Source organism: Cyphomyrmex costatus, unplaced genomic scaffold, assembly GCF_001594065.2.
Source record: "Cyphomyrmex costatus isolate MS0001 unplaced genomic scaffold, Ccosl1.0 scaffold97, whole genome shotgun sequence".
Classification (NCBI taxonomy): domain Eukaryota; kingdom Metazoa; phylum Arthropoda; class Insecta; order Hymenoptera; family Formicidae; genus Cyphomyrmex; species Cyphomyrmex costatus.
This window is the reverse complement of record NW_017280561.1, coordinates 1480127-1506292: the sequence shown is the minus strand read 5'-3', so window position 1 is coordinate 1506292 and position 26166 is coordinate 1480127. Positions and strand designations below refer to the sequence as shown.

The 26166-nt window shown below is 33.8% G+C and overlaps 3 protein-coding genes across 6 annotated transcripts in view; 1 reads left to right on the top strand and 2 right to left on the bottom strand.

The window, feature by feature from the left end:
- The first annotated feature begins 793 nt into the window (after positions 1-793).
- Positions 794-9947, top strand: LOC108782101 (uncharacterized). Its single transcript, XM_018550266.1, has 7 exons — positions 794-1466; positions 2375-2764; positions 4433-4652; positions 4732-4840; positions 4924-5045; positions 9358-9501; positions 9571-9947. Exons 1-7 carry the CDS (start codon positions 1278-1280, stop codon positions 9945-9947), a joined length of 1551 nt encoding a protein of 516 aa, XP_018405768.1. The 5' UTR covers positions 794-1277.
- Positions 9948-10679: 732 nt separating this feature from the next.
- On the bottom strand, positions 10680-16368 carry LOC108782040 (uncharacterized aarF domain-containing protein kinase 2). The gene is made up of 9 exons (XM_018550190.1): positions 16185-16368; positions 15169-15401; positions 14970-15033; positions 13947-14055; positions 13657-13774; positions 13040-13261; positions 12171-12401; positions 11794-11910; positions 10680-10886 (listed from the first exon to the last, which is right to left on the bottom strand). The coding sequence occupies exons 1-9, from the start codon at positions 16366-16368 to the stop codon at positions 10680-10682; spliced, it is 1485 nt and encodes a 494-aa protein (XP_018405692.1).
- A 1181-nt stretch (positions 16369-17549) lies between these two features.
- form3 (FH2 domain-containing protein formin 3) overlaps positions 17550-26166 on the bottom strand; it is a 27803-nt gene continuing 19186 nt past the window's right edge. For all 4 annotated transcript variants that reach the window (XM_018550381.1, XM_018550380.1, XM_018550384.1 and 1 more), the window contains 11 exons: positions 25827-26079; positions 25362-25471; positions 24655-24805; positions 24016-24150; positions 23787-23937; positions 23482-23609; positions 23261-23398; positions 22064-22212; positions 21301-21664; positions 19190-20700; positions 17550-18314 (listed from right to left, as the gene is read on the bottom strand). In XM_018550381.1, the coding sequence (XP_018405883.1) occupies positions 18054-18314; positions 19190-20700; positions 21301-21664; positions 22064-22212; positions 23261-23398; positions 23482-23609; positions 23787-23937; positions 24016-24150; positions 24655-24805; positions 25362-25471; positions 25827-26079 (3351 nt within the window). In that variant the 3' untranslated portion in view covers positions 17550-18053. The remainder of the gene's footprint in view (positions 18315-19189; positions 20701-21300; positions 21665-22063; positions 22213-23260; positions 23399-23481; positions 23610-23786; positions 23938-24015; positions 24151-24654; positions 24806-25361; positions 25472-25826; positions 26080-26166) is intronic.

The window sequence follows — 26166 nt, the reverse complement described above, 5'->3', positions numbered from 1 at the left end:
TCTCGACACTCGAAGTGCTCGTGATGATGCGCACGCCGCATAATGAGTGCGCGAGTTTCGCTTTCCGCTTTCGAAAAATCACTCGGCCGCGGCGGACGCGTTTCGGATCGGGTGCTTTCTATTTTATATTTTTTTTAAAAGTGTTGCCGACTTCGGCTGTGCATTGTATCACATTGATGTGTGCCCGCGGATGGGCTCGTCTCGATAATTCGTCGTTTTGACGGTTAGGACTCCTATGACGCGCGTTATTGCGATGTGACGACGCCGTAGACGCAGGCGCCCGGAGACTGTTCGAGCAACGCTATTTTCGCGGGCATTGCATTTTTACATTTATCTTTTTGGTGTTACCGCGGACTCTAATGAGAAACGAATGGCCACATTTACCTCGTTGCCGAGGATCAGGGCCAACAATCTACTAAGAAGAAGAAGAAGGTAATTGAGTGCGCTATAAGAAAGTGTCGCGAACGTAACCTATTTCCTCCGTGAAGGCAATTGAAGACGATTTTGACTGATTTTGACGCAGTCAATCAACCGAGGAATTTGGATGACCGTTTGTTCGTCTTTGCGGCGTAATAAACGCAGGGCGGTGTGCAGGTGGGCTTTGTATCATAATTTTAGTCTAATATAACTAAAGACGTGATCTGGCCGTATCGACCTTCTATATTACAATTTTGAGAGGCGGAAACATAAAGTGAAGAAGGTTCAATCTTAGACACTGCATGTCACACCCAATAAAAGAGCTTAAGACACCGTTGTGAATTGTAAGAAGTTGAAAAAGGGGATATTCGAATTTGGTATACTGCAGTATTCTCAGTTCTGATAATCTATGTGTCACATAACCTTAACTGGATAGATTGAAGGCACGTTAATTCGCCGCTCGACTAAAACCACCAAGATAAATACTGTGGTTTAACGCTTGTAGTTGTGAAGTTGTGGTATTGATATTTTGGGAATTATACTATACAATTTATTAGAAAAATATTACATGAGACTTGAGACTTCTGTTCCCTGAGGAAGAGGCCATCACAGAATCTTTGAATCCAATTTTTTGCATGGTGATCCTTTCATATTGGATCCAAAATTCAAGCAGGATAATTAAAGAAGAAAAGGAAGAAAAATACGCTTGTAGCCGAAACTACCGTCCAAACTACAAAATTTCTGTTGCTAGAATTGACCGGACTAACACCGACAGATCTGTTCAATTGCTTATTTTAGCAGTATACATGAAATTATATTTTTAGTCAGAGTTGGTGAAAGAGACCCTATACTGTTCTAAAATGGGAAATAAGAATGAAGAATTGAGTGAAACAGTGACACTGCTTCTTAAAACAGAGCGATTTGCAGTTGATAAACAAAAATTGATCAGCAAGAGTCAGTATTTTGCTGCTCTTATGTCTGCAAACTTTTCAGAATATAATCAAGTGGAGCACATTGTCAATTATGATATTTCCCAGATTTCGTTACAGGTTAGTTAATTACAACAAAGTAATTCTTAGTCATGTTTAATACTGATTCTACAAGAGTCAGTAATGTTAAGTTTTATCGGTGAAGTTGATCAATAGCCGTTTGCATGATTAATGCTGATTGATCCACTTTACTGAAAAGTCCTAAACACAATGCGAGGCAATAGCAATAGTATGAACATATACCACATACATGCAAAAAACTTTCACTTTTCACGTTTTCGCCCTAGAGAAAAAGTTACATGATCGATACCCTGTACACGTCTACCGACAGTTGTCAGTGCCGTTAAGTAGCGATAGCTAATAAGAATTGCACTTTTCTCCTAGAACAGTCCTTGCCATTGGCTAACGCTACTTAACGACATCAACAACTGTCGGTAGATGTGTACAGAATGTAGACACTGGTATCTGTTTGGTTTATATTTTTAGATCTAACGGAATATGCCAATCATATGCAAGAGCTCTTCGAGCGGTCGTCGTACTAAATGCACCCATTTTTTAAGCCCAAGACACAATGCTAGGGAACAGCGATAGTGATAAGAATAAAGCCCAAGACACAATGCGAGGGAATAGCGATAGCGATAAGTTTCAACCTATCAAAAATGTGTATTCCGGTGTATTCGATTTCTGATAAGTTGAAACTTATCGCTATCGCTATTCCCTCGCATTGTGTCTTGGGCTTAACGCAGTTTCAACTTATAAGAAATCCGATACACCAGAATACATAATTTTTGATAGGTTGAAACTGTGTTATTCCTATCGCTATCGCTATTCCATCGCATTGTGTTTTAGATTTTAGCGATTTTTGTGTTTGTGCACGCTAAAATGAAACAATTACTGACATTATATCAAGTTTTATAATATAAATCATATTGTTGAATGCAATTGAAATAAAAAATATTATTTTGTAGGATTTTATTAATTGGATTCACAATGACAAAATTGATACCTCTGTGATACATTGTGATGTTGAAGAATTTGATCGCCTCTTGGTCTTGTTGGAATTAAGTGTTTTATTTATAGTAGATAATTTAATAGAAGATGTAACTGACAGACTTGAAAGGCATTATATGTCACCAAAATATGTAATTAATATTTGGTTACTATCACAAGACTTAAATGTTAATGTGTTACGAGATCTTTCTTTGGCTGTTTGCTTAGATCGTTTTGATGAACTGCCAATCAGTTCGATTTATGAACTGTCGAGGGAAAATTTTCTGAAATTACTTAGGAATGTTAATGTAAGATCAACGGAATCTTATTTGTTTCATGTTATACATGAGTGGATGAACCACCATAATGTAAGTATATGTTGTACATATTTAGAAATACAATATATATTGTATTAAAACATATTAGTAATAAGGCTCGTTAAGTTTTTTAAAACTAATAATAAAGTGAGACAAGGGTTTACGAGCTAACAAATTCGTTAAAAATATTTAATTTTATTCTAACATATTGTGAAGAATATCACGTAATTTTTGGCGTTTCGTCCTGACCTCCGTGTGGGGACGAAACCTCCGCAATGTGGTCTCTGTGAAGTTAGCACGTCAACTTTAAAAATCGGAAATTTTAATAACAGTACTGTTTGCATCCGCAATAGTTCTAGAGTTCCTGATAGGTTTCATCAATAGTACTGTTGATTTAGGCCAAAAATTTTAAAAAATAAAAATATGCGGTGCTAACTTCGCGTGGCACCGCAAGATTTGAAAAAGCCGATTTTTATGACGGAATCTCACAGTACTCGAAGAGTACTACAGTTCCTGATCGATTATAACAATAGTACCGGCCATTAAATATTTTTTTGTATCTTGTAAACCGTTGGTCCAATCGCTTTTCCACCTGACAGTTTTCGATAGAACTCGTCGAGTACTATAAGAAACGCAACTCAGAACTACTCGGTACTCTCAAAAAAATTTTCAAAGATTTCTACTATTTTTTTTAAACTTTATTATTCTACAAAAATGTTTTTTATGTATCAAGAACTCTAGGTATTCACAAAATAGTTCTGTTGAGCTGATCAGAACTATGCGACCTTGAATTTCGTTAAAAAGTTAGCACTCCATTTTTAAAAAAATTATTAAAAAATGATTATTAAGCGCATATGTCATTAAAAATCATAGAGAACTCTTCGTATCGTCAAAAAGAAGCACGAATTATCATCAGAACTATTGTATCTAAAAATTAATTTTTCAAAAATTTTTTATTTTTTTTTATTATTCGAAAAATTTTTTTTTACATATCAGAAACTCTAGGCAATTGCAAATTGAAGCTATTAAGCCGCTCAGAACTATTCCACCTCGAAATTCGATAAAATTTGGTACCCCATTTTTAAAAAATGTAAAAAAAATGTTTATTGAGCGGAACTCTTGTTAGTAACTATATAGGGAACTCTTTGTCTCGTCAAAAGGAAGTGGGAACTCTAATCAGAACTCCTGAGTACTATAGTTGGGGTGCTAACTTAACATACTCAAGTATATTGGTTAATTATTAATAGGAAGTTATTCTTACTTTTGATAAATATTGCGAAGAATATTACTACGTCGACCCGCCATCAGAGGTCTATCGATATTCGCAAAAATTCTCGCAAGTTCTTTGATACGCGTATATCTCTTTATATAGAATCTCGATTAATAACTCTATCAGGCGTATAAGGTAGACCTCCACTACAATGCCATACTGATGAATCTAGTGTAGTCGAGGTCGGGACGAAACGCCAAAAATTACGTGATATTCTTCGCAATATGTATAAACCCTTGTTTCACTTTATTATTATATTGTATTAAATAATTTTAAAATATTTTATTATTAAATAAATTATTGCAAAAACGAACATAGGACTTCTATAGGACTTCTTTTCTTACAATTAGTTTATTAATCCCCTACACCATCTCCAAATTTTGACATTTAAATTTTAAACGCCCTGTATATATAATAAAATTATTTTTTATGTTTGTATATATGTGCAGGATTTCACAATTCCTATGGATAGCTTAAAAAATAAAGAATTCAAAATTCTACACGGTATTATATCTTGTGAAAGTGTTCATGTTACTAACAATGAGCACTTTATTCATTGCTGGGATGGTAACAATTTCTTTGAACTTACCACATTTAAATATCCCAAAGATATTACTGATCGTAACGCTGGTAAAAATATATTAACAGGAATGCAGATTATTGCAAGAAGTATGCAATTTTCTTTTCTGTCTTATATATTATAAAACATTATTATTCTAATTATTCATTATTTTATGTGAGTTTTTAGGATATGATTTATATCTTTGTGGTGGAGAATTTGGTATTGGTTCAGGCAGGTTTAACAAAAATGTATGGCGTTATTCTTTAATATCTAAGAAATGGTTTCTTGAGACAGTGTAAATATTTTAAAGAAAAGATTAAATATAAGTGATAAATGTAATAGAATAAATAAGATGAATAATTTTTGTAAATATTTTAGCATGCCAGTTGAAAGAAGGCATATGGTTACTGTGTTTTTGAAAAACAAATTAGTGCTTGTGGGCGGTATAGGACGATATCGACAAAAGCTGCAAAGCATTGATATCTACGATATTCATACAGGTGAATTTGATTACACACAATTATGCACAATGTGCAGTTCATTAATATAAGTATATGTATAATATAATGAATTACTTGAGAGAGCAGATAGAGAAATTATAAGTCAGTGATATCACTTTGTTTTTAGACGATAGGTATTTTTTAAACAAAAGTTAGAAATAAAAATTTGAGAAACATACGACCCATTAAACGAAATTGGATTGAAATGGACTCAGATTTTCAAAAATATGTGTTCGTAAACGTTAAAATATATCTTTATCAGTCCAAATGCATTTTTATTCATTTATTTTATATTTGAATGTGTTGAAATATAAGTATGTTCGCACGCTTCAGGAGAGAGAGTCTTGTATCTAATATCCATATCTATTTCAGACATAGAAATTTTCTACCAATCAGACATATATTAGTGATTTTCCTTTAATTTCAAGCAAAGACTGATATACACTATATAACTTTGCAGATTATATCGTAGAGTTGCTTTCAAGGAATCGAAAATTCCCATAGAGAACTATTAAGGTGCTTTTTCATGCGCAGCATGCTGCAGCAGCAATTCGTTACTATTGGTTAAGAATTTTATGTAAGCTAGATGACGCACTTCCGGCGCAAAATACATTTTGCCGCAGTTCGTTGAAGTTGAACCGAACGAACAGCAAGCAGCAAGCGGCAAAATCGAGAAAGCGTACAATATGTCCGTCGTTTCATTATGAAAATATTATTTATTGCAATAAATATTAGGAAAATAAACGAAAAATGGCTTCGGATAAGGTACGGATACATGTTTGTAAATTAGATCATTTTATACTTTACCACAAATTTGAAAAAGTAAAGTGTAAAGTATAAAATAATCTAATTTACAAACATTCGTACCTTATCCGAAGCCATTCTTCGTTTATTTTCCTAATATTTATTGCAATAAATAATATTGCCTCGATTTTGCCGCTTGCTGCTTGCTGTTCGTTCGGTTCAACTTCAATGAACTGCGGCAAAATGTATTTTGCGCCGGAAGTGCGTCATCTAGCTTACATAAAATTCTTAACCAATAGTAACGAATTGCTGCTGCAGCGTGCTGCGCATGAAAAAGCACCTTTACGCAGCGACAGATTGATTGCACCTGAAGAGCGTGCTAATAACGCAATATTCTTAATTTGACTCTCTGAGGTACGCTTTTTCATGGATAGTTAAGAATATTTGAGATGCGCAAATTGTGATCTACAAGAAGCCCAATTAAATAAATAACAATATGGACTGATGATAGAAATATTTCTCAGGCTGAGAGATACTACTACTCAAATGGAATCTCTCCCTGAAGGCCACTGTCTGCAAGGTTAATGGGCTTCATCCAGGAAGCCTGAATCCTCTGAGTCTAAAGAAGAAGAAGAAGAAGATGCGCAAACTGAGGCTGCGACGGAATTGATTGATGGTGCTGATAAAAGAATATGGCGGAATTAATGGCACAACAGTATTTTATTTCTACTCACAGAGTAAAGACATGGTATGTTTATATGTGTTTACACATACAAATATTATGAATATATGGACACATCATGGAAGCTGTCAAGTTCTCGCGAACGCTTAGAATTTGCGTATCTCTTGAGGGCATCTAAGAATATTGCGCCATCAGCATACTTTTTTTAGGTGTAACTTATTGATATCGTTGCGATGAACAATTCCTTCTATGTTTCCGATTCCTGGTTGCTTCTCACATAATTATCATTTTGTAATTTAGTTTTAAAATGATTTCTTTTATTGATGAAAGATATTATTTTGTTATATTAATATTTGCTTTTTTTGAATACTGTATGGATATGTAGACGTCGGATGCAAATGTATTTTCCTCACGTGTGCACGTAATGTGCCCTATATCGCAACGCTTTTGCGTACGGTAAATAGCCAATACCTCAAGCCGTTGAGTTATTTCTCTAACCCCACGCAAAAGCGGTACGTTATGAAAAATAACGCAACGCAGTGGTAGCGCTCGTACAAATATCAACACAGAGAAACGCGCGCGACCGGAGCGTCCTTTCGGGATGGGGGGGGGGGGGGGGGGTAAACATAGGTTTCTCCAATAATAAAAGTAACTACGACAAAACGACAATACAGTATTTATAAATATCATTCAACTTACAATAACGTTTAAATTTAATTTCAAATTGTAATAATCTCACAATTATAATTAAAAGTAATGAGCAATACAAAATTTTGTATTGTTAAATATTTATTTACGAAAAGTTTAATTTCTTTTTCGGGGGGAGCGCAGCTCCCTCGGAACCCCTTCTGCTTCCAGCGCCCCACGCACTATCCCATAAGTCGCACTCGCTTCGCTCGTGCAACTTTATAATTGTATAACATATTACTAACACAGTGCACTCGTGATGAAAAAATTTATGTGCAAAAAACTCATGTGCTATAATTATCTATAGCGCGGCGCGGGCGCAGAGGAGCGCACGAGCGAAGCGTGTAACAACTTTAACATACATGTTACACAATATATTATTTCTTAACGTTCCTAAACTATTTTTCTTTTAATGACACAGGTTTATGGACATCAGGTAAAAAAATGAACTATTGGGACTTTACCACAGTTCCTGAGCATTTTGTTTTTGATGAAAAATTAATAATATATCAATATATTCTTCAAAGTGCTTCAGATGATGTGGCCGCATTACCTTTACCTCGTAAGTAAAATATTAATAGAATGTTGACAAATTGACAGCAGATTTACCGTGTTCCGATACACATTGTTATTGAAAATCTATAGTTTCCTACAATATTGCAGCAATATTCCTATGTCTGATAAGATAAAATATTGCAACATTGTGTAATATTTCATTTAGTTTTTTTTACTAAAATATTTAAGGGAGACTAAAACAAAGCGTGATAACGGGATAAACCAGAATATCGTTGTTTTTTAGTCTGCTTATGATAGCTTAACTGTGATGAATTGAATTATGTTTTGTGTCCCAAAGGGGCTGGGCAGAATAAAAGAACAGGAAATAAAGAGAACAGAAAATAAGAATTTCAATCTATCAAAAATCATGTACTGTGGAGTACACAGTTTCTGATAGATTGAAATTCTTATTCTCTGTTCTCTTTATTTCCTGTTCTTTTTATTCTACGTAGCCCCTAACAACTTTCCCATTATACACGCATAACGCTTCAGGGAGTCAATCATGTATTTTCATGTGAAACTTTTCACGTATAGCGTATTTAAAACGTAATCCCGAATTAGTGAGGGGTAGAATAGTTTTTGTAATATATTATTATAATAGTTACATATATGGTACATAACCTTTCTTCTTCAATTTTAATGGCATCTGCCTTAAGATAAATTGTCGGAGGATAAGACATGTTAGTTCCGAAGTATATTTATCAATTCCCTAGATTTCCGCCTGTCTACCACCACGGTCCATGGCTAAAAAAGTTCATGTGAACAATTTTCCATTTTCACAGTTGGGAAAGTTATGATTCCTCGAAATTATAGATGATCATAGAGTTCACGTAAAACTTTTCACTTTTCCGTCCTACGGGAAAAGTTAGGGTATGTTAAGTTAGCACTCCAACTATAGTACTCAGGAGTTCTGATTAGAGTTCCCACTTCCTTTTGACGAGACGAAGAGTTCCCTATAGTTAGTAACAAGAGTTCCGCTCAATAAACATTTTTTTTTACATTTTTTAAAAATGGGGTGCTAACTTTTTATCGAATTTCGAGGTGGAATAGTTCTGAGCGGCTTAATAGCTTCAATTTGCAATTGCCTAGAGTTCCTGATATGTAAAAAAAATTTTCGAATATTAAAAAAAAATTAAAAATTTTTTTAAAATTAATTTTTAGATACAATAGTTCTGATGATAATTTCTGCTTCTTTTTGACGATACGAAAGAGTTCTGTATGATTTTTAATGACATGCGCTTAATAATCATTTTTTAATAATTTTTTAAAAATGGGGTGCTAACTTTTTAACGAAATTCAAGGTCGCATAGTTCTGATTATTCTACGTATAATATATCATACAATCACATATGTATTATATGTATGAAACTTTCAAAAACATAGGTATAACCCAACCCTATTCAACTTTACTGCTCAGTACCGGTAATTTGACGATATTGCGCTTGACAGATCTGCTCGGTTTCTGCTGTCAATCTGCGTCAAACTGCATTACGCAAATGTTTTTCGGTTTCAATCGCCAATTTGCCGCCATCGGGTTATAACAATAACTTTTGTCAGATTCTTAACAACAATTTGTTGATATCGTTAGATATTACAGATTCTGAAAAAATTTTTTGTTTTTCTTCTCAAAATCTATTTTTTCAGGTTTGTATATGTTCGTTAACATTTATTTTCCTGATGAAAACATATGGGAAACAACACAGGGTTTTATTGAAGATTGCAATTATCGTACTAAATTATTACCATTTATGCCAATATTAACGCTCAAGACTCTACCATGTTACATTGGTAAATATAATTTATGTATTAATACTATGTTGATGTGAAAAACAAAATTTATCTTAACAAGTTTTGTAGATGCTACTAATCCAGATAAAATGATTTTAATAACTATCACAGAGACGTGCAACATGGAAAGATGTGTTCATGTATCGACGAAGCAACGTCTCGCTGTTTCAAATACATGTAACAATACAAACGATTCAAATTGTAAATACTTATTGCATATAAAATGCAATGCGTATCTCTCTATTTTAACACTCACTTCGTTCATGCGTATACTAGTATGTATGGATTCGAATACTTTTATAAAAACAAACATATTACACTTGCATAAAATTCCTATACGAAATCCAAATAAATTCCGTTCCTTGCTTTGTTCTCAATCACCCAGAAAATTTTTTGATTTACTTCATCCAGCTCACTTACACACGACGAACCTGAATCATATTTAATGTATGTAAATGTTCATTGATTAAATATTTAGTAAATTAATATATATTGTATAAACTCCAAAACGTATGACAAATATTTGAAACATTGAAAAAAATGAACAATATATCTACACATGTTTCAAAAATATGTTAACTTTGTTTTTTTATTCACTGTACATGTATAGTCGTTTTTGATACATGCGCGATGTTCTCTACCGATTGTCGTTTAAATCATTATGAAATGCCGAATGATGAATGTAAAAGTTTTGTATTGCTATATAATAACTTTGTATGTATGTAATTTTTATATTTTTAAAATAAACATTTTTTGTAGTGCCTACGATTTTTCTTCTTTTTCTTAATATTTTACAGAAATATAAGAATTACTTATAATTACTTTCTTACTAGGCGATTTTTGGCATGATTCAGTATAGCAAACCAAACCGAATCAAACTATACTAGAATGGTAAATGTATACAATATCCGTTTTTGTATGAAATAAAAGATTAGAGTAACAATGACAGAAAGATAAAAGCCGCTGCTTGTGTCACTGTCACTCTAACCTTTTCTGAGCGTCATGCGCCTCAAGCCAATCAAACCAAGATAATTCGTGGGTGCATCGTTACACTCTTAAATTGCAAAATTTAGTGATTTTTTTAATGTCCTGTATCTTTTACCTAAATAGTTTTATTATATGAGATATAAGTCAAATAGTACTCAAGTAATTATTTAAAATATATAATTAACTTTTGTTTAAAATCTCATTTTTATTCGTTGTTCAACGTTGCTGAGAACATAGGGCAGGATCTCTGTGAAAACATCGACTTCAGGATCCAAGCAGCGACCGAGGCCCTCCACTACCAGTATACTAAGAATCACGCTGCTGAAGGATCCGTCTTGCTTGACTCGGTGATGAATCATTGCGGAGAATAATTCCGACACAATGGTACTTATGTTTACCTAGATATCCGGCACGGCGCATAAAAGAAAAAAAACACAAAAAAATGGTCAAAATTAATATTATACTATAATTCATATTTAACAATAAAATTTAAACGCGTACGGAAATCATAATATGCATGTGTAAAGTATGCATTGTATTATACATACATAATAAAAATAAACAGATATTGCTAACTGTTCGGGAAACTTACGATTTTTTTTTCATTAATCTTTATCATAAACGCCAAAGAAAGTTACGGGGATCAAACAAAATTAATTTGCTAAGATGCAGAAAGTAAAGAAAAATTTTTAACTATGATAATTATTGAATAGAGAGATTCTACACCTTTCTTGTTTAAATAGTAACTGTCTCTCAAAAGAAAAGTAAAAGCATTGTACTTGGATGGACGAAAGTTTTAACTTTAAATTTCTTATAGCAAGCAAATATTATTAAGTAACAGCTGTACGAATCGAAAGTAATTGAATTTTTTTACTTCTTTTTATTTCCTTGTGAAATTCAATGTTTTTTGTGCGTACTTTAATTCTGAAAGACAAAAACTATTTTTTCAATCCGTAAATCCAATTTGAAGAATTATCACTAAATGTAGTTGATTGTAGGAACAATGGGATTAAAAAGGTGACCCCTGCACAATAGATCACCTTTTTAATTTCACCATGAAGGTGAACAATTTTAGGTTCCCTTTAAACGTTGATGATATCTCATACAGTGTTTATGCGCACGGTCGTTAAAAACAAAAACGGAAGATTGATTCTGTAAATTGACGCAAATTAACACGGTTAAAGTTAAAAAATTAATAAGTTTCAAACAACTCTCTTTAAATGAGCGACTGTAAATTGTAATCGCGAGAAACAATACGCTACTTCGGCGATTTTTTGGATTTTAAAGAGAATACCTTTTACTAACGTTAAATGGATTGCTAAAATGAGACTTGACAATATTTTTAATTGAGCATTTGAAGCCATCTGGATCGGGGGTCATGTGCGAACTATGCTCCAGGATATACTGCGCCGCCATTTCGCCCTATGTTAAATTTTGCACATAAAACGTCAATCGTTCATCCTTAAAAAATATAAAATGTACGATAAAAAATAATCATTAAAGCAAAACGAAATGGTAAATGTAAAACGTAAATAAATAAAAAGTATATATGTACTTTGAAGAAAAGGAGAAAGAAAGAAGAAAGAAAAAGAAAGAATGAACGTATTCTTTCGGAATAAATTCTCGTTAAGAAAACAAAGAGCGCATGTCAATAAAAAGTGAACGTTATTTCTCGAGCTTACATTTCGCATTAACACCGAATAAAATACGTCTCGGAGATTTTGTTGGCAGCGTTCATTCAGTGATACCACAAGGCCGCAATCCAATATTATTAGGCGCGAGTCGTACGCCGCATAATTGGGAGTAATGATCCGCCAAAAAGTATTGAACAGACTCACCTTCGGGACGACCACTTTCTCGACTAGAATGTTGCCTGGATGTAAGTCACAATGAATGAAGTTGTCCTTAAATATCTACAATCAAACAGATATTCGTACATTATTATTCTCAATCAAAAAAGCTACAATAATAAAACGCTACGCAAAACGGGCCAATCTTTTAAAGTTTTATAATTAGATCTATCGTACGAATAAATACAACATAAATTCTCTCAAAATCGGGAAATTTTAATTCACTTTAATGCTTTTGGCAGACAATAAATAATTAAAGGCTTCCTTCGAACAAAATGATTTTCATATATTTTAATGGTTTTTGTTAAATGTTTTTCGTTATATATTTATAAAAGATATACTTATTACAATTATCCGGAACCGATTCAAGTCTCCTTGAAATGTTATTTAACATAAAAGTCTAAGAGACACGTATTAAATCGACCTATTCTTAAGATTTAAGGAGTGGAATAAACTTCCAAAATTAAAAATTAATACGGATAGAAATATTTAAAAAATGTTAGACTTTTAAAAATCTAAATATATAATATAATTATAAAATATTTAAAAAGCCATAAAAATTTTTAAGCTAAAGAAAGTCCTGTAGGGATATCTCTGCAGAACTTTTTTTCTTAGTTTATCGATTCTCTATACGCTCCCGAAGTTTTGACATTAAAATTCTGAACTAAATTTTGGAAATCGTTTGAATTACTTATACTGACCATTTTAAGGACCATCGTGATTCCTATCTTTGCGAGTTTCCGTTGTAAAACAGCATCGTCGTATTCGAGATAATCTGATATCGGTGAACCCTCATGAAAACTTTCGACGAGTATCCTGCGACGAGTTAGGTGTGTATAAGGATAGGGGAACATGATGTCATTCCTCTTCGAAAAATTTGCCGAAAACCTTATGAGATTGGAAGCTTCTAGTCGCATATCAACCTTCACGTAAATCGATTAAAATTAAATAAGTCTTATATATCTTATATATATTTTGTCTCTAGTAAAGTATGTTTCTTTTGATCATTTTTTAATATAATTATTATAGATATTAGTGGCGTCATGTAGATTTTGTTATAAGGCTACATTCCAAAACGCCCTCTCCTAAGATTTTACTCTATATATTTTACTATAAGTTACATGTACTATACTTCGAGTAAAATTTTCCTCGAAGAGGACGTTTTGGAATGTACTCCAAGAAGAGAAATCTGGGGAAAAGAATGACTCGAGCGCCGCAGCTAACGCTTGCAACGTCACAGTGATACGTACACAATGTCATCTTACGGAAATTTTCAAAGCAACCTACGTATGGAAGGATAGTCGTGGGATTAAATTACTTGTTTTTCCATTATGCGTGCGAATTCGTTGATGCAATCCGTGAGATTGAGCCAATGCAATTCCGGAATGAAGTACGTGACACATTTGCAAAAACCACGCATTATTGCAATATCCCTTCTAAAGCGAATATATATAATATGAAAGATATATAACATGGGACTTTATTAGTGCCACAACATTTCATATATAGTAGATTTTTTAACTAATTAAATTTCTGTTTAATTAAAATTTCCAAGCCATTAATAATTCCTAAACATTTGGCAATTAAAAACAATAGAAAGATCGATACTTGAGTTGGCTTTTGATTCCAGGATGCAATACTTTTACCGCTACGGTTTGCAATTTCTTGGTACACTGAGTGGTAGATGCGAATTTGTCGCTTCTATTGTGAGCTTTATCTAAATTTGAAACATTTTGTTTCAATAAATCATCACGGCACGTTGAAAAAAAGGTAATACTTTTATTATATAGTTCGAGTAGAAATTATCGATTGAACACACATTCAAGCAGAACTTGATCATTTTAACCGTTATTGAGATCTAATATAATCTTGGTCCCTTCAAACTCGCGGTCTCGTGCAAAGAAACACGGCATATAGTGTCTAGTGACCAACTCCCAGAAAAGGGAAAGAGGAACATAAAAAAAAATCAATATCATCGTCTATTAATGAATATGAATATTATATTATTACATTGGTAAATAACTAATAACACTTAATTAATAGCATCATTAGCATCATATAAGTCACAATAAAGTTGCATCAAGTTATGAAATCACAAAAATGTATCACATCTTATCCCATTCATTTAAAATTGTACTTTTATACGCTATATATTTTACGAATAATTTTTGAGTTTTTTAATAAGAAATTATAAAATTAATAGATTCTAATTATTATTTTTTATTAATAATTGTATTCAGGAGTCCATATGTGAGTAATTAAAAAAAGAACAACGCTTTCCTTGTTATATGTGTAATGAAGATATAAGGACGCGTATTAACACTGAAAACGCGCTCTCGGGACGCAGCTACAGTGTGATAATAAATACACTTATACTAGATAGCAGTTCAATATATGACACTTGCAATGCTACAATTGTATTTATATAATTCTTAAAAAAAGAGGGACAATTTGTGATTACGGTCGTAATTTGGGAAAAAATTAGGGACGCGTTGTAAAGAGGGACAAAGAGTTAAAATTTGGAATTGTCCCTCTCAATTTGGGACGGTTGATCACTAGAATATAGTGTCGCTACACTTGTCGCTTGCATACGTGCGTAAAGAATAGTGGTAAAAATCTTTTTTAACTTACTATCCACGTAATGCGATATCTGAGGCTTCTGCGTTACACTCTGATCGATCCACGCTTTATACACCTAAACAATTTTGGACGATGAAAAGTCACGCAAATCATATTTATCCCATCGTACAACTGTATGTCCAATTCGTGTGCGTTAAGTGCATGCGAATCTGTCCTCTATTCGCATCCATATCTATTTCGAACTGTATACCTGCGCACAGCATCCTGAGCCAACTGGTTCCTTATCGTCAAACCTTACAAATAAATTCCGCCAGGAAGGACCATATGTCGCTTCAAGCAGGCGCTCTGTATGCAGCCATGAATGCGGTGTCGCATTCCGTTGCAGTCGTGAAAGCGTGTCGCAAACATCTCGCGGAAAGACATCCCATCGCGTGGAAATCCATTGGCCGAACTTGATGAAAATTGGCCCGAGAAACTCGATACCTGTGGAAAAATATACGACTCCTGTTCTTGAATTGTTTTTTGCAATAAGATTCTCTTTTGCAAACGAAAATCTATTAATTATATACATATTATTGCGAACGACACACAGTCACCAAACTCTCATTAGAGCTGACTAAAAAAAGTAATTTTTGCATAGTAATGTATGTGATAGCACAAGCTTACACGTGTACTCTGCATATTGTAGATGAGTCATTACATTTCGTTTTTCGCATAATATAGTATATTATTTTAGACAGCCAATTTTATTATTATTTATCTTTGTTATTTACCAAATATTAAAGAATAAAATTATATTTACGTATATATATTATGCATTGAGACGGAATGTCTCCCTAATTTTTTTACATCATGTTTGAATCTATTCAAAGTACTGGCAGAGAGAGAGAGAGAGAGAAAGAGAGAAATCTGAAAGAGGGACATGAGGGCTTTACAGGGCTTTTTTCCTATAACCGTAAAATGCTGCCGCGTACTACTGCCCTCTGAAGAAATGGGTGTAAATTACACAGTAATATCTATCTTTTTACAGTAATCCTGGTGAAATAACTAAATCTTTTAAATTTATAAAGATTTTAACGATCTCAGCGATTTATTTCCATCAGAAGCGTCATGAAAAGGTAGATATTGTTGTGTAATTGACATACACTTCTTCAAAGGGCGGTAGAATGTAAAGCATTTTACGGGGTTACAGGTACAGTGTAAAAGAACTTCATGTCCTTTTTTAGGTTTCTCTCTGGTACTGGTATTTGATAACATTTTGCTCACCTTTCCGTAAGATGGTGGGAAACAAACTCGCATGAGTTAAACGCGTAATCAAATATGCGACGAGCAGGATGGTGATAACCGTGGTTACAATTGTAATCCTCGTTAATACGAGTATCATCTCTTGCGCGTCTACGAGAAAACCGCTCTTTTGCTCTTCTTCCTCGTCGTCGTCGATAGGCCACATTGTTTGCAGCTCACGGATCTGTGCACGAGGTTTGCAAAAGAATGCAGACGAAGCAAGATTGTGATTGGTCCAATGGTTAAGATACTCATTGTGGCAACGCATCTTCGGCGGTGGATGAAAATTACGCTCTCGAGGACGATAATACAATCGCTGGCGCGCAATATCGTCATCGTAACGATAAAGTCGCACGAAATTTCGTCGTAATGACATTGCCGTAATTCATAATTTCTATCGTTCAAAAGTACAAGAAAATAAAAAGGGGCTACATTTCACGATGCTGTTTCCATGCTCATCCATAACGTCACGAATTCCTACAAAATTTTTTTATTTTCTCAGATAAATTCTTAATTTGATCGCTAGCATGCTAACGCGCACTTCTCCGGTACGTCTTCCGTTTGAAAACAATACGCATCACGCTGAAGTATGCCATGTGCGAAAAAGATCACGTGATTACTTTTTAGAAAATTTATTACGACTGTGTTCCAAAATTTACTGTCAATACTGAAAATCCATATTTTATATTTTACGTGCACCATAGATTTTCAGTACTGGCATAAAATTTTGGAACACAGCCTCAAGCGACCAATTTTATATATGAAAAAGAACAAGAAGCGTTAATTTGAGATTATATAATACGCGTTTTCACATCGGTAAAATTCTGTAATAATTAATGTAAACTATATAGCATGTTAGTGCGCAAATAACGTGCGAGTGGCGTGCAGATTAAAAATCAAGTGTAGGATATAAAAGTATATAAGTTTTGAATTCTTTTGCGTGTATTATTGTAAAAATAATGATCAGAGAGAGGTTTATGTATAGGATAAAGTTTTAGATTTATAAAGTAATTTAGGTCTAATAAAAAAAAAATCTTTGTCACGGGAGGTGATCACTTTGAATGACAAAAAGGAACATTCTAATTTTAATTGCTCATAACTTTATTAAAAATCATCATATCGCAATTTAAGAAATAAATTTTTAAAGCTGAAACTTTGCTATATTGGTTGATGTAATTGCAACGAAAATTTGGCAACAAATGATGGGCTGCCGAAGGGTCCTTTTCTATGTACATATATGTTAATTTATTTATCGGACATTATATATTCTACAATATATATTTATTTTTGTAACAGGAATATATTATATAGTGTATATATATTATATATATATATAATATAGTGTTGTTACACATTTATTAATTGAGTATGTTACATATACTTCACATAAATATGTTCTCGAGTGAACTAAAAGGAAAATTCCTTCAGTGGTCGGGCATTTCCTTAGTTATACGTATAACATGAATGTCACATGCAATAAAAATAGAGAAATTTGATTTTCTTCTTATATCCGAGTACGCATTGTTTGGTGTGGTATGGCGTATACACGATAATAGTCTTACTTATTTTAGTTTAATAACTGAGATAGCGTAGTAAGCAAGACTAACAATATTTTTATCTAATCTTTCAGAGCAGAAATCTTTCTATCTTACGATAACATTATTAACAATCTCGAGCTGTCTGTCGAAATCGTTATTACAGTTTAATATCAACATTAAACTCTGCATCCGGCTGAACTTTATAACACTAATGTTTTGTTAACCCTAACGCAATTATTAAATGTATTTAGATAATCCTCCTTGACTTTTTAAATTCTCAGTGATGAATGCAATTCTTTTCTTTATCAATAAGTTATTCTTTGACCACAACTTTGATGTTTTTTGGTAAATTTGTTGTAAAACCTTTGTTGACACTGGCGGCCGTAGGTCTCATAAAACTGTGACCCTTTAAGCCGATTCGTGGCTGCATTAATCTACTTTTCGTTGCGAATGTTTTCTCACCGGAAAGCGGTCGACTTCCTAAGATTGATTGCTGACTTACGCTGCTTCCACTGCTGCTGCTACGAGATGCGATTGGCCGGCCTCTTGTGACTTTTGGCATGCCAGACACCATCTACGATTAACAATAAAATCGAAGATATTAAATAAAATGTTTAAAATTTACTTTGCAAGGGAAAACGTAGAATTATGTTATTTTTTCCATATATCAATTAATTCTTTGATTATATAGCTGAGCTGAATACGGAATAGTACAGTGGTAGTACAGAATGGTCGCAAAACTTTTTTTCGACGGACTTGGAATCCATATTGATCCTTACTTATATAGAGATCATAGACTTATGCATATATTAATTAGAATTATATAATATTAAATATTAATATGTCATTCAACATTATTAAAATCATTTTAAACATCTTAAAATGCGGGAGAACACAGAATTATTAAATTGCTAGTCAATTAACTCGTGATGAAATTTGAACTAAAAGTTTCTTTCCCACTTTTGGCTCAGACCATTATTTACACCGATTTAATAACGATTAAAATTGATCAATTTGATAGCAGGAAGCCTATCTGGCTCTAGTCTTACAATTAGTTACCTTTAATATTCTATTACTGTTATTACTTTAAACATTGACAGCCTATAAAAATATTCCTTTTATAATTTTAACTTTTAGAAAAATTTTCTAGAAGTTATAAATAATTTATATTTTTATATAAATATATTTTTATATAAATTAGAACACTTCAGAAGTGAGAGTCTGCATCTTTTTTAGAATTCTTTGTACGAATTTCTCTTATTTAAATTCTGAAATATTTAAAAACTTTTTAATTTTTCTTTAAATTTTATGATTTTAAAAAGAAGATAATAAAATCTGGAAAAAATTAACGTATTTTTTTTTTTAATTTACATTAAGAACCTTGCCATTTTACATATGATTTGAATATACGATAAATCCTTTTTAAAAAAATATTTAAATTATATCAACCTCGGATGTTTTCTGAACGCTCCTCATTGTTGGTCCAACGTTGCTGCTACTATTGCTGCTTCTACTAGCAGGTATCCTGCTGACGCCCATCTGGCAAAGATTTAATCGTCTTTTGTCAACAGCGTCCTTCGATAGTCTACTCGACGGACTGTTCTTCTTCAGATCATTAGTCAGCACTCGGATAGCCGAAGTATAGTTCTGCAATTGCACGTGATTCGCGGCCAAATTTCGCACTGTATTTACGGACGTTGCGCTGTTCAGCGAGCTCCGCGAACTACGCAGGCTGCTTCTGGAACTGGAACGTTGCACTTGATTTTTATTCTTATTTTGTAAGGTTTCTGTATTGTTCAACGGTACTATATTCGAGGTTCTTTTCATAGGCTCGATCTTTCTCAATGTAAAGGATTCGTGCTTTGCACTTGCGATGCGTTTCGGCAAAAAGTTGGATTTCTCTGATGCGTTCCTTGCAATCGTTTTCTCGTTAAACACCTTACTTGAAGCCGGCATCAGTAATTTATCAACGGATGATTTCCGATTGTCTGGGCCGTCATTGTTCACCACTGTGATAACGCTACGTCGGTTTTCGTTGTCGTAGCCGCCTAGTTCCGCTGGTGGGCATTGTATCAAGTCATGCGTATCCGTTTCGTAATTACCGGAATACGTCTCCTGGCTTAAGCTTTCCGACACGAGGCTTTGCGTCTCTTCAAAGCCTTCGTCATTTAACTCCTGATCCCTGCTCTTACTAGATGATGGCGATGTTGTTACACTTACATCAGGGATGAATCGATTGCGGAACACAGGGTTCTGTCGAATCGTGGACTGATTGCATGAATCATCCGCAGTCTGGATATCCTCGAATTCTCTCATACTTCCAGTGGACTTCAGATTTGCACACTTCTCTTCTTCTACGATCTGAAGCACATCGTCCTTTCGATCGCGCAACGAATTTCCGTTTCGTGAAAAACCATTGATGATTTCCTGATCCTGATTCACTTGACTGGGTGGATTGCTGGTCAAACGGATCGCTTCCTTCACCTGGCTTGGATCGATCATGCTCCGATGACGTTCACGACTCGTCACTGCCCGCTCAGTAATCACTGTGACAGGTTCGCGTGATCGCGATTCCTGCATTACTGGACTCAATACGGTGTTAGTCACCGCTACTACTGGCAGTGGTTGACTGATCGGAAGTCGCGAATTTCTATGACTCGTTACCATCGTCGATACTGAATGCGGCAGACGCTGAAGATCTTCATTAGAACGTGGGATTTTCGTCAGCGCGGTATCACGTCGCTTCAATTTGTTTTGCCAAATACGCAGCATGGTGTCTGCGTCCTCGTGGCGAATTTCTTCATCGGTCTGGGAAAAGGTATTAGGTCGCTGCACTTTCGACTTCTCGTCGTGAATCAATTCGAGACTCGATACGTCTGATTTATCTTTGTTTCCCGTGAGATCTTGGGTCTTTCTATACCTACGAGTTCGTCGTGTCGCCGAATGCCTATCGAAGTTACCTAAGAACCGAGATACATCATTTTATCAACTGAAATTAATTTATTTTAAATTTTACTTGTTCTGCTTTATTAATTTATTCTGAAAATTCATCAATAATGAAGAAAGACACGGCGATAACCCGCAAACCTTCTGGTATAATTATCATCATTAACTATCAAGCAGTATAACAAGCGATCATGGAACTTTCTCCTAGTAATGTATTATTCCTGTATTTTAAAAAATAAACAAGAGACCGAGAAGATTTGAGAGAGCATTTTTTTCCGTTTCTGTCACAACATTCCTATTTATTGGATCTTCATTATCGTCAAAAAAGAAAGGTATGATGATATTTACATAAAATTTATAAGAATTAAATCCTTATTCTCTACTTTTTACCATGTTTACAATCGCTTAAAAAGGGCAAAAAAAACGACTCTGTTTAACGTTTAAAAAATGCTTAGCGTTTATAACGTATGAGCATGTAAAAGAAACGCATGCTGCATTATATGTATAATATATATCGTGAATTATATATCCTGAATGCGCACTATCGTTATAAGTGCATTCTGAATAGAGGCTTTTATTTATATATCTTCCGTTTATTTCTGATTTGTGTTTACCGGTACTAAGATCCGTGTTGGTGTCAGTCCATTTCGATATTGCAGTCTTTGTTTCTCGATTCTGGAGGGAGCTGCTGCAACGTTCCCTTTTGCAGGGTTCCTTCTCCACGGGTTTCACATCTTTTGAAGAACTGAACAAGCGTCTAGTTACCGGTGGCGTCTCGATATTATCCGAATCGATTTCAATCTTATCGCTAACTCTATTCTCATCCGCGGATCTTCTACCGAGTTTTAAAATTTGTCGAGTTGCGGACGCTTGCGTTCCAGTGTACGGCTGTCGAAGATAGATCGTTAATTCGTCTTGCATATCTAATTTTATTACGTCATTGGTATTGTTCTTCTTCCTGTCCTCTTCTCTAATCGCCTATAAATGCAATGTGACATAATCATTTAATTTTCTAATTTTTTGAAAATTTAATACATACTGAAAAACGATTTATTATTTTTTTGTCACATTTAAAAAAGTTATATTATCATTCTCTTGTTTATAAATGATTATGTTATATGTACAATACTAAATTAAAATTGATAAAAAATATAATATGAGATGACTTAAAGTCAGACATGTAGGATCAATAAATGGAAACTTTTTTGTGTAAAATTATTTTCCACAGGATTTAGGACCTTTGTAGGATATTGAATTTGCTTAATTCTTAACGTATGTCTCTATAGTAAAATAGAGCTATATATTTAAAATTATAATAATATTGATAAATTTGTAAGTAGGATTGATATAAGTATAATAGATTCTATTCATATTTACCTGTAGAGTGCTCGGCATGATTGCGTTTTCCATGTTGGGTCTTGATCTATATTTACGAGAATAACGCGGATCAGTCTCTTCCGTACTACTTGATAAGTTCAAACTCGATTTTCGCCAAGGAGACTTATCCTGGGACGAGACTTGAACTTCTAGAATTAAGGTATTTGCTTATGCTTATTAATCAATTGTAAATTCCCTGGTGAAAAATTTTCTTAAATAATAATAAATAAGTAATAAAGATAATGGAAGGTAGAGCAGGAATCACAATGCGTAAATTACAATGTACAATAAAAATAGTTATTTGTTCAACAATATGAATATGTACTCATACATATATATTTCGCATTGTATTCTTTGCGCAGCACAACGAGTGTAGCCTCGAATTTCCAGATCCAAGCTTTTAAATGCTAATTTTAAGATCAATTGACCCTGGAGGTAATAAGGTTTTTAGAGTATGTAATGTAATTTAATATATATATAATAATATATAATAAACATGCATCTAACAATAAATATTGTCACATCTGAATGATATTTAGGAAGCGCGTGTTTAAGCGGGAACGGGGTGAAGCTCGGTCTTTGTTCACGTGAACTATTAACTTCGTAAATTTAATACCGTCTAGCAAATATTCTTACTTTTCTAAATTTAATAAATGTTGTTACCATTTAATGATGTGACTACGACAGTTGCCATCAAATTATTAAATTATTGATTGCAAATTATTTAATTATGCAAATTTACTCCGAACTGATGTACAGCAGCTGTCGCCAATGATTCTATGAATTAACGATGTAAATAATATCTAAGTTTTTCTAACTCTTCCAGGATTCTGTCAGACAAGCGTTTTTTATACAAGATCTTTGGATCCGAAGGCAGATCTTCAACATTATAGTTTATCATTACCAGAGGTGGGCAGTATTTGAAATACAATGTATTTAAATACAATTTTTTCGAGTATTTTACCCATTCCTGATCATTACTATAAAGTGTCAACTTTGAATATGTTTCACGAATGAACATTTGTTGATACGTCAAAGACAAAAATGTTATTAAAAAACGAAATAAAGTTAACACATTAACAGTTTTAATATGACATGATTCTTAATGCCACCGTGCGGAAACTTTCAGAGCAACGCATTATATCATTTATCAGTCATGACATATAAAATTATAATAAATTTCTAATTTGTACTCACCTTCAATTGCTTCCATTGTGCGCATCACATCCGTTTTTTCAACGGATGGTCGCCAGTCGTAGGTTTTAGAAGAACTTCCTTCGACCATTATTTGATCTTCCCCTGAGATATTCATTGGAAAACTCTTGCCTTCGCTTTCTGCAATCGCACACGTCAAACATGTTAAAAAACTTGTAATTGAAAAAATTATTTCGATATTTACGAAAAATAAACTTGCTCACCCGAGTCTTCAAAAGACCGTCGGTTCGCTTGATGCAATTGTTTCGCTCTTTTCTGAAGTTGTTCGCTTGCACGATCCTCTTTCTCGTTCTCCGACAGCCACTCCTCGATCTTTTGTCGCCAGGCTTTCCTGATTTACATGAAAGATAAATTAATTGAACTTTACAAAAAGTTTCTTTTCAATTAAATTTATATTTTTTCTTTTACCTTTTTGATATATTTCCCTTTTATTTCGAATACGTGATCATACAGATATAAAAACGCAATTCAAAGGCTGTTGAATTGATACAAATTGTCATTAACTTACCCAGTTGACTTCGCTTCCTCTTCTTGTAAGAATGGTTTACTTTCCGCAAGAGGAGCTGGTGAGCTCGGTCGTTCCCGATCTCCTGAAAAATCGGCGTTTAGCAGGTCCCCTCTTCTCGATTGTCCTCGAGCTCTCCGCGCCCACGATCGATCTTTAATATTTTTCAAAGAAAATGTAGTTTCATTTTACAATAATAGTTGTAGCATTGATATCAAATATTATTAAATACCTAAACTCCCCCATGATTTTCTCTCTCGCGTATTATCCTGTCCAGACGTTCGTAAGAAATCCATTAGATTTCCGTCGTCATCCTCGCAGGGTAGTCTACTTCTGCGTCGACGAAGCGTGCCGTTAGGCGTAATATCTATCAAAAAAATATCTTAAAAAAATAAATGTCTTTTATTATGATAATGCTTTTAAGGCTTTCACGGGTATTATCTTCCAAGACGATTATTTTTATCCATTGCTAACATCAATATTTCGTTGAATCTTATCGTTTACTTCATCAGAACAAGGAGAGTATCGATATATTGAGCATTGAGCTGCTCCTCCGGAGAACTCTCTAAAGAAATTATTTTCGTAAAATATCGTTTATTTAAATATTAATATTTCTTAAAGTATTGCGAAAATTGCAAAATGGTAAAGGACTTTTCTATTCAGTTCAGTCCACTCTACCTGCTTACAGGAGGTAATCCCTTAGGTCGGGCACACCTTATACAAAGAAAATCTGAAGGAACAGTTCAGTGTCAATGCGCTCTCTGATGAAGTAAACGGCAACAACACGATCGATAATCCTTAAACTCTTTGGCACCTTTATTAGTAACTTATTCATTATTTAGTAGCTTTCTTCAACACGTAAGTTGCATACCTGGTGAGTATGTGTCTTCTTTGGTAGACTGGTTATCGGAACCGCCAGGACACGAGCCCAAACGCCGTCGAATGTTCGGTGATCCAATGACAGAGACGTCTTCATCTGAGACGTCAATCGCTGTAACACCGCTATTTTGCAATCGTCTCATCTACAAACATTGTTGGAAATTTTTATCCTGATTTCCTTATATCGCGGTCGAATTTAAGACAAGAAATACGTTACATGTATTACCCGATTACCGGATTAAGATGAAAAAAACGTTACGTATATGTATGTATACCAAAAAGAGTATAATTCATAAAGCTTAATGAAACATTCAATTATCTCACACAATATCCTAAGTAACAATTCGACGTCTTTGGATTTCTTCAGAGTCCGAAAAATGTTTTGTAAACTCTCGTTTACATCGTTTAATTATTTTCATCAATTAATAATTAGTTAACTAATAGTAAAATGCAAAATGTTAGAGGACTTCTCTTCTTAGTTTAATCCGTTCTGCCTCTATGCGAGAATTTTAATTTATTAATTATTAACCATTAATTATCAGACATTCTGTAATATTGATCAAATTTTATAATTTTTAAAGAACACTACTTTTTTTTATCCCAAAATATTTATTTGGGCTTTATTTAGTGTTATTATTTTTTTCAAGTACATTAGATAACAAGTAAATGCTAAGTAGGTGGCAAACTGGTAGACTTTACCTTGGCCTCGCCGCGGATATAGTTTCTTTGAGGTAAACCGTTGTCGAAAAGCCCATAATCCATCAAGTTAGATTCAGATTCCGAGCCTAGCATCTCCGCTTGATTGTTTACTGCGTATTTAACGAATACAAATCTTAAAGAGTAACTGTAAATTTGTATATCATATCACACTGTTGCGTATCAATTCAATAATATGACATAAGACAAGTGTAACAATGATATTATATGGTACATCAGTTTGAAATATAAAATACTTGGTTAGTTAAAACTAATGTATATAATGTCGCTAAGCTTGTCTTAGCGCCAAGATACTAACGCGTCTCCTGATTTGACGTATATATAGCACTTTTGATTTATGAAAAAATAATTAATGCTTAAAAATTAAAATCGAAATGTGAAAACTATACACTAGTTTTTAAAAAATATAATGTAGCATCTAATTTTTATAAAGATACACACACTTACGTAATCGTTTTCTCGCCAGCAATTGTTCTTCGCGTTGTTTGCGACGCGCCAAGATCTGCTCCTCCTGGATACGCCGTCTTTCATTCTCCGCAACCGCCTGGTTGAATTTCTGGTAGAACTGATGGAATATTTTGAAGCACTCCTCAATTTTGAATGTGTTCATGTCCTCACAGAAGAATTCCGCGAGCGATTGTCTCACTCCTTCGAGCTCCTCCATATCTCTCTTCAACTGTGCCATTTCTCGCTCGGCCATCTGTAAATTTCAAACAAGAATTTTGTTTACTGCCCTTTCTAAAAAATGTTATTTCATATTGTGTATATATATATATATATATATATA

Excerpts from the sequence above, each read along its gene's own strand:
- LOC108782101 (XM_018550266.1), top strand. The coding sequence starts at position 1,278 with ATGGGAAATAAGAATGAAGAATTGAGTGAAACAGTGACACTGCTTCTT. Across the intron at positions 5,046-9,357 it reads TATCTACGATATTCATACAG|GTTTGTATATGTTCGTTAAC; the intron begins GTGAATTTGATT and ends CTATTTTTTCAG. Across the intron at positions 9,502-9,570 it reads GACTCTACCATGTTACATTG|ATGCTACTAATCCAGATAAA; the intron begins GTAAATATAATT and ends CAAGTTTTGTAG.
- LOC108782040 (XM_018550190.1), bottom strand. The coding sequence starts at position 16,368 with ATGTGGCCTATCGACGACGACGAGGAAGAAGAGCAAAAGAGCGGTTTT. Across the intron at positions 13,262-13,656 it reads CACGCATAATGGAAAAACAA|GTTGATATGCGACTAGAAGC; the intron begins GTAATTTAATCC and ends ATTTACGTGAAG. Across the intron at positions 12,402-13,039 it reads TCACGATGGTCCTTAAAATG|ATATTTAAGGACAACTTCAT; the intron begins GTCAGTATAAGT and ends GTTTGATTGTAG.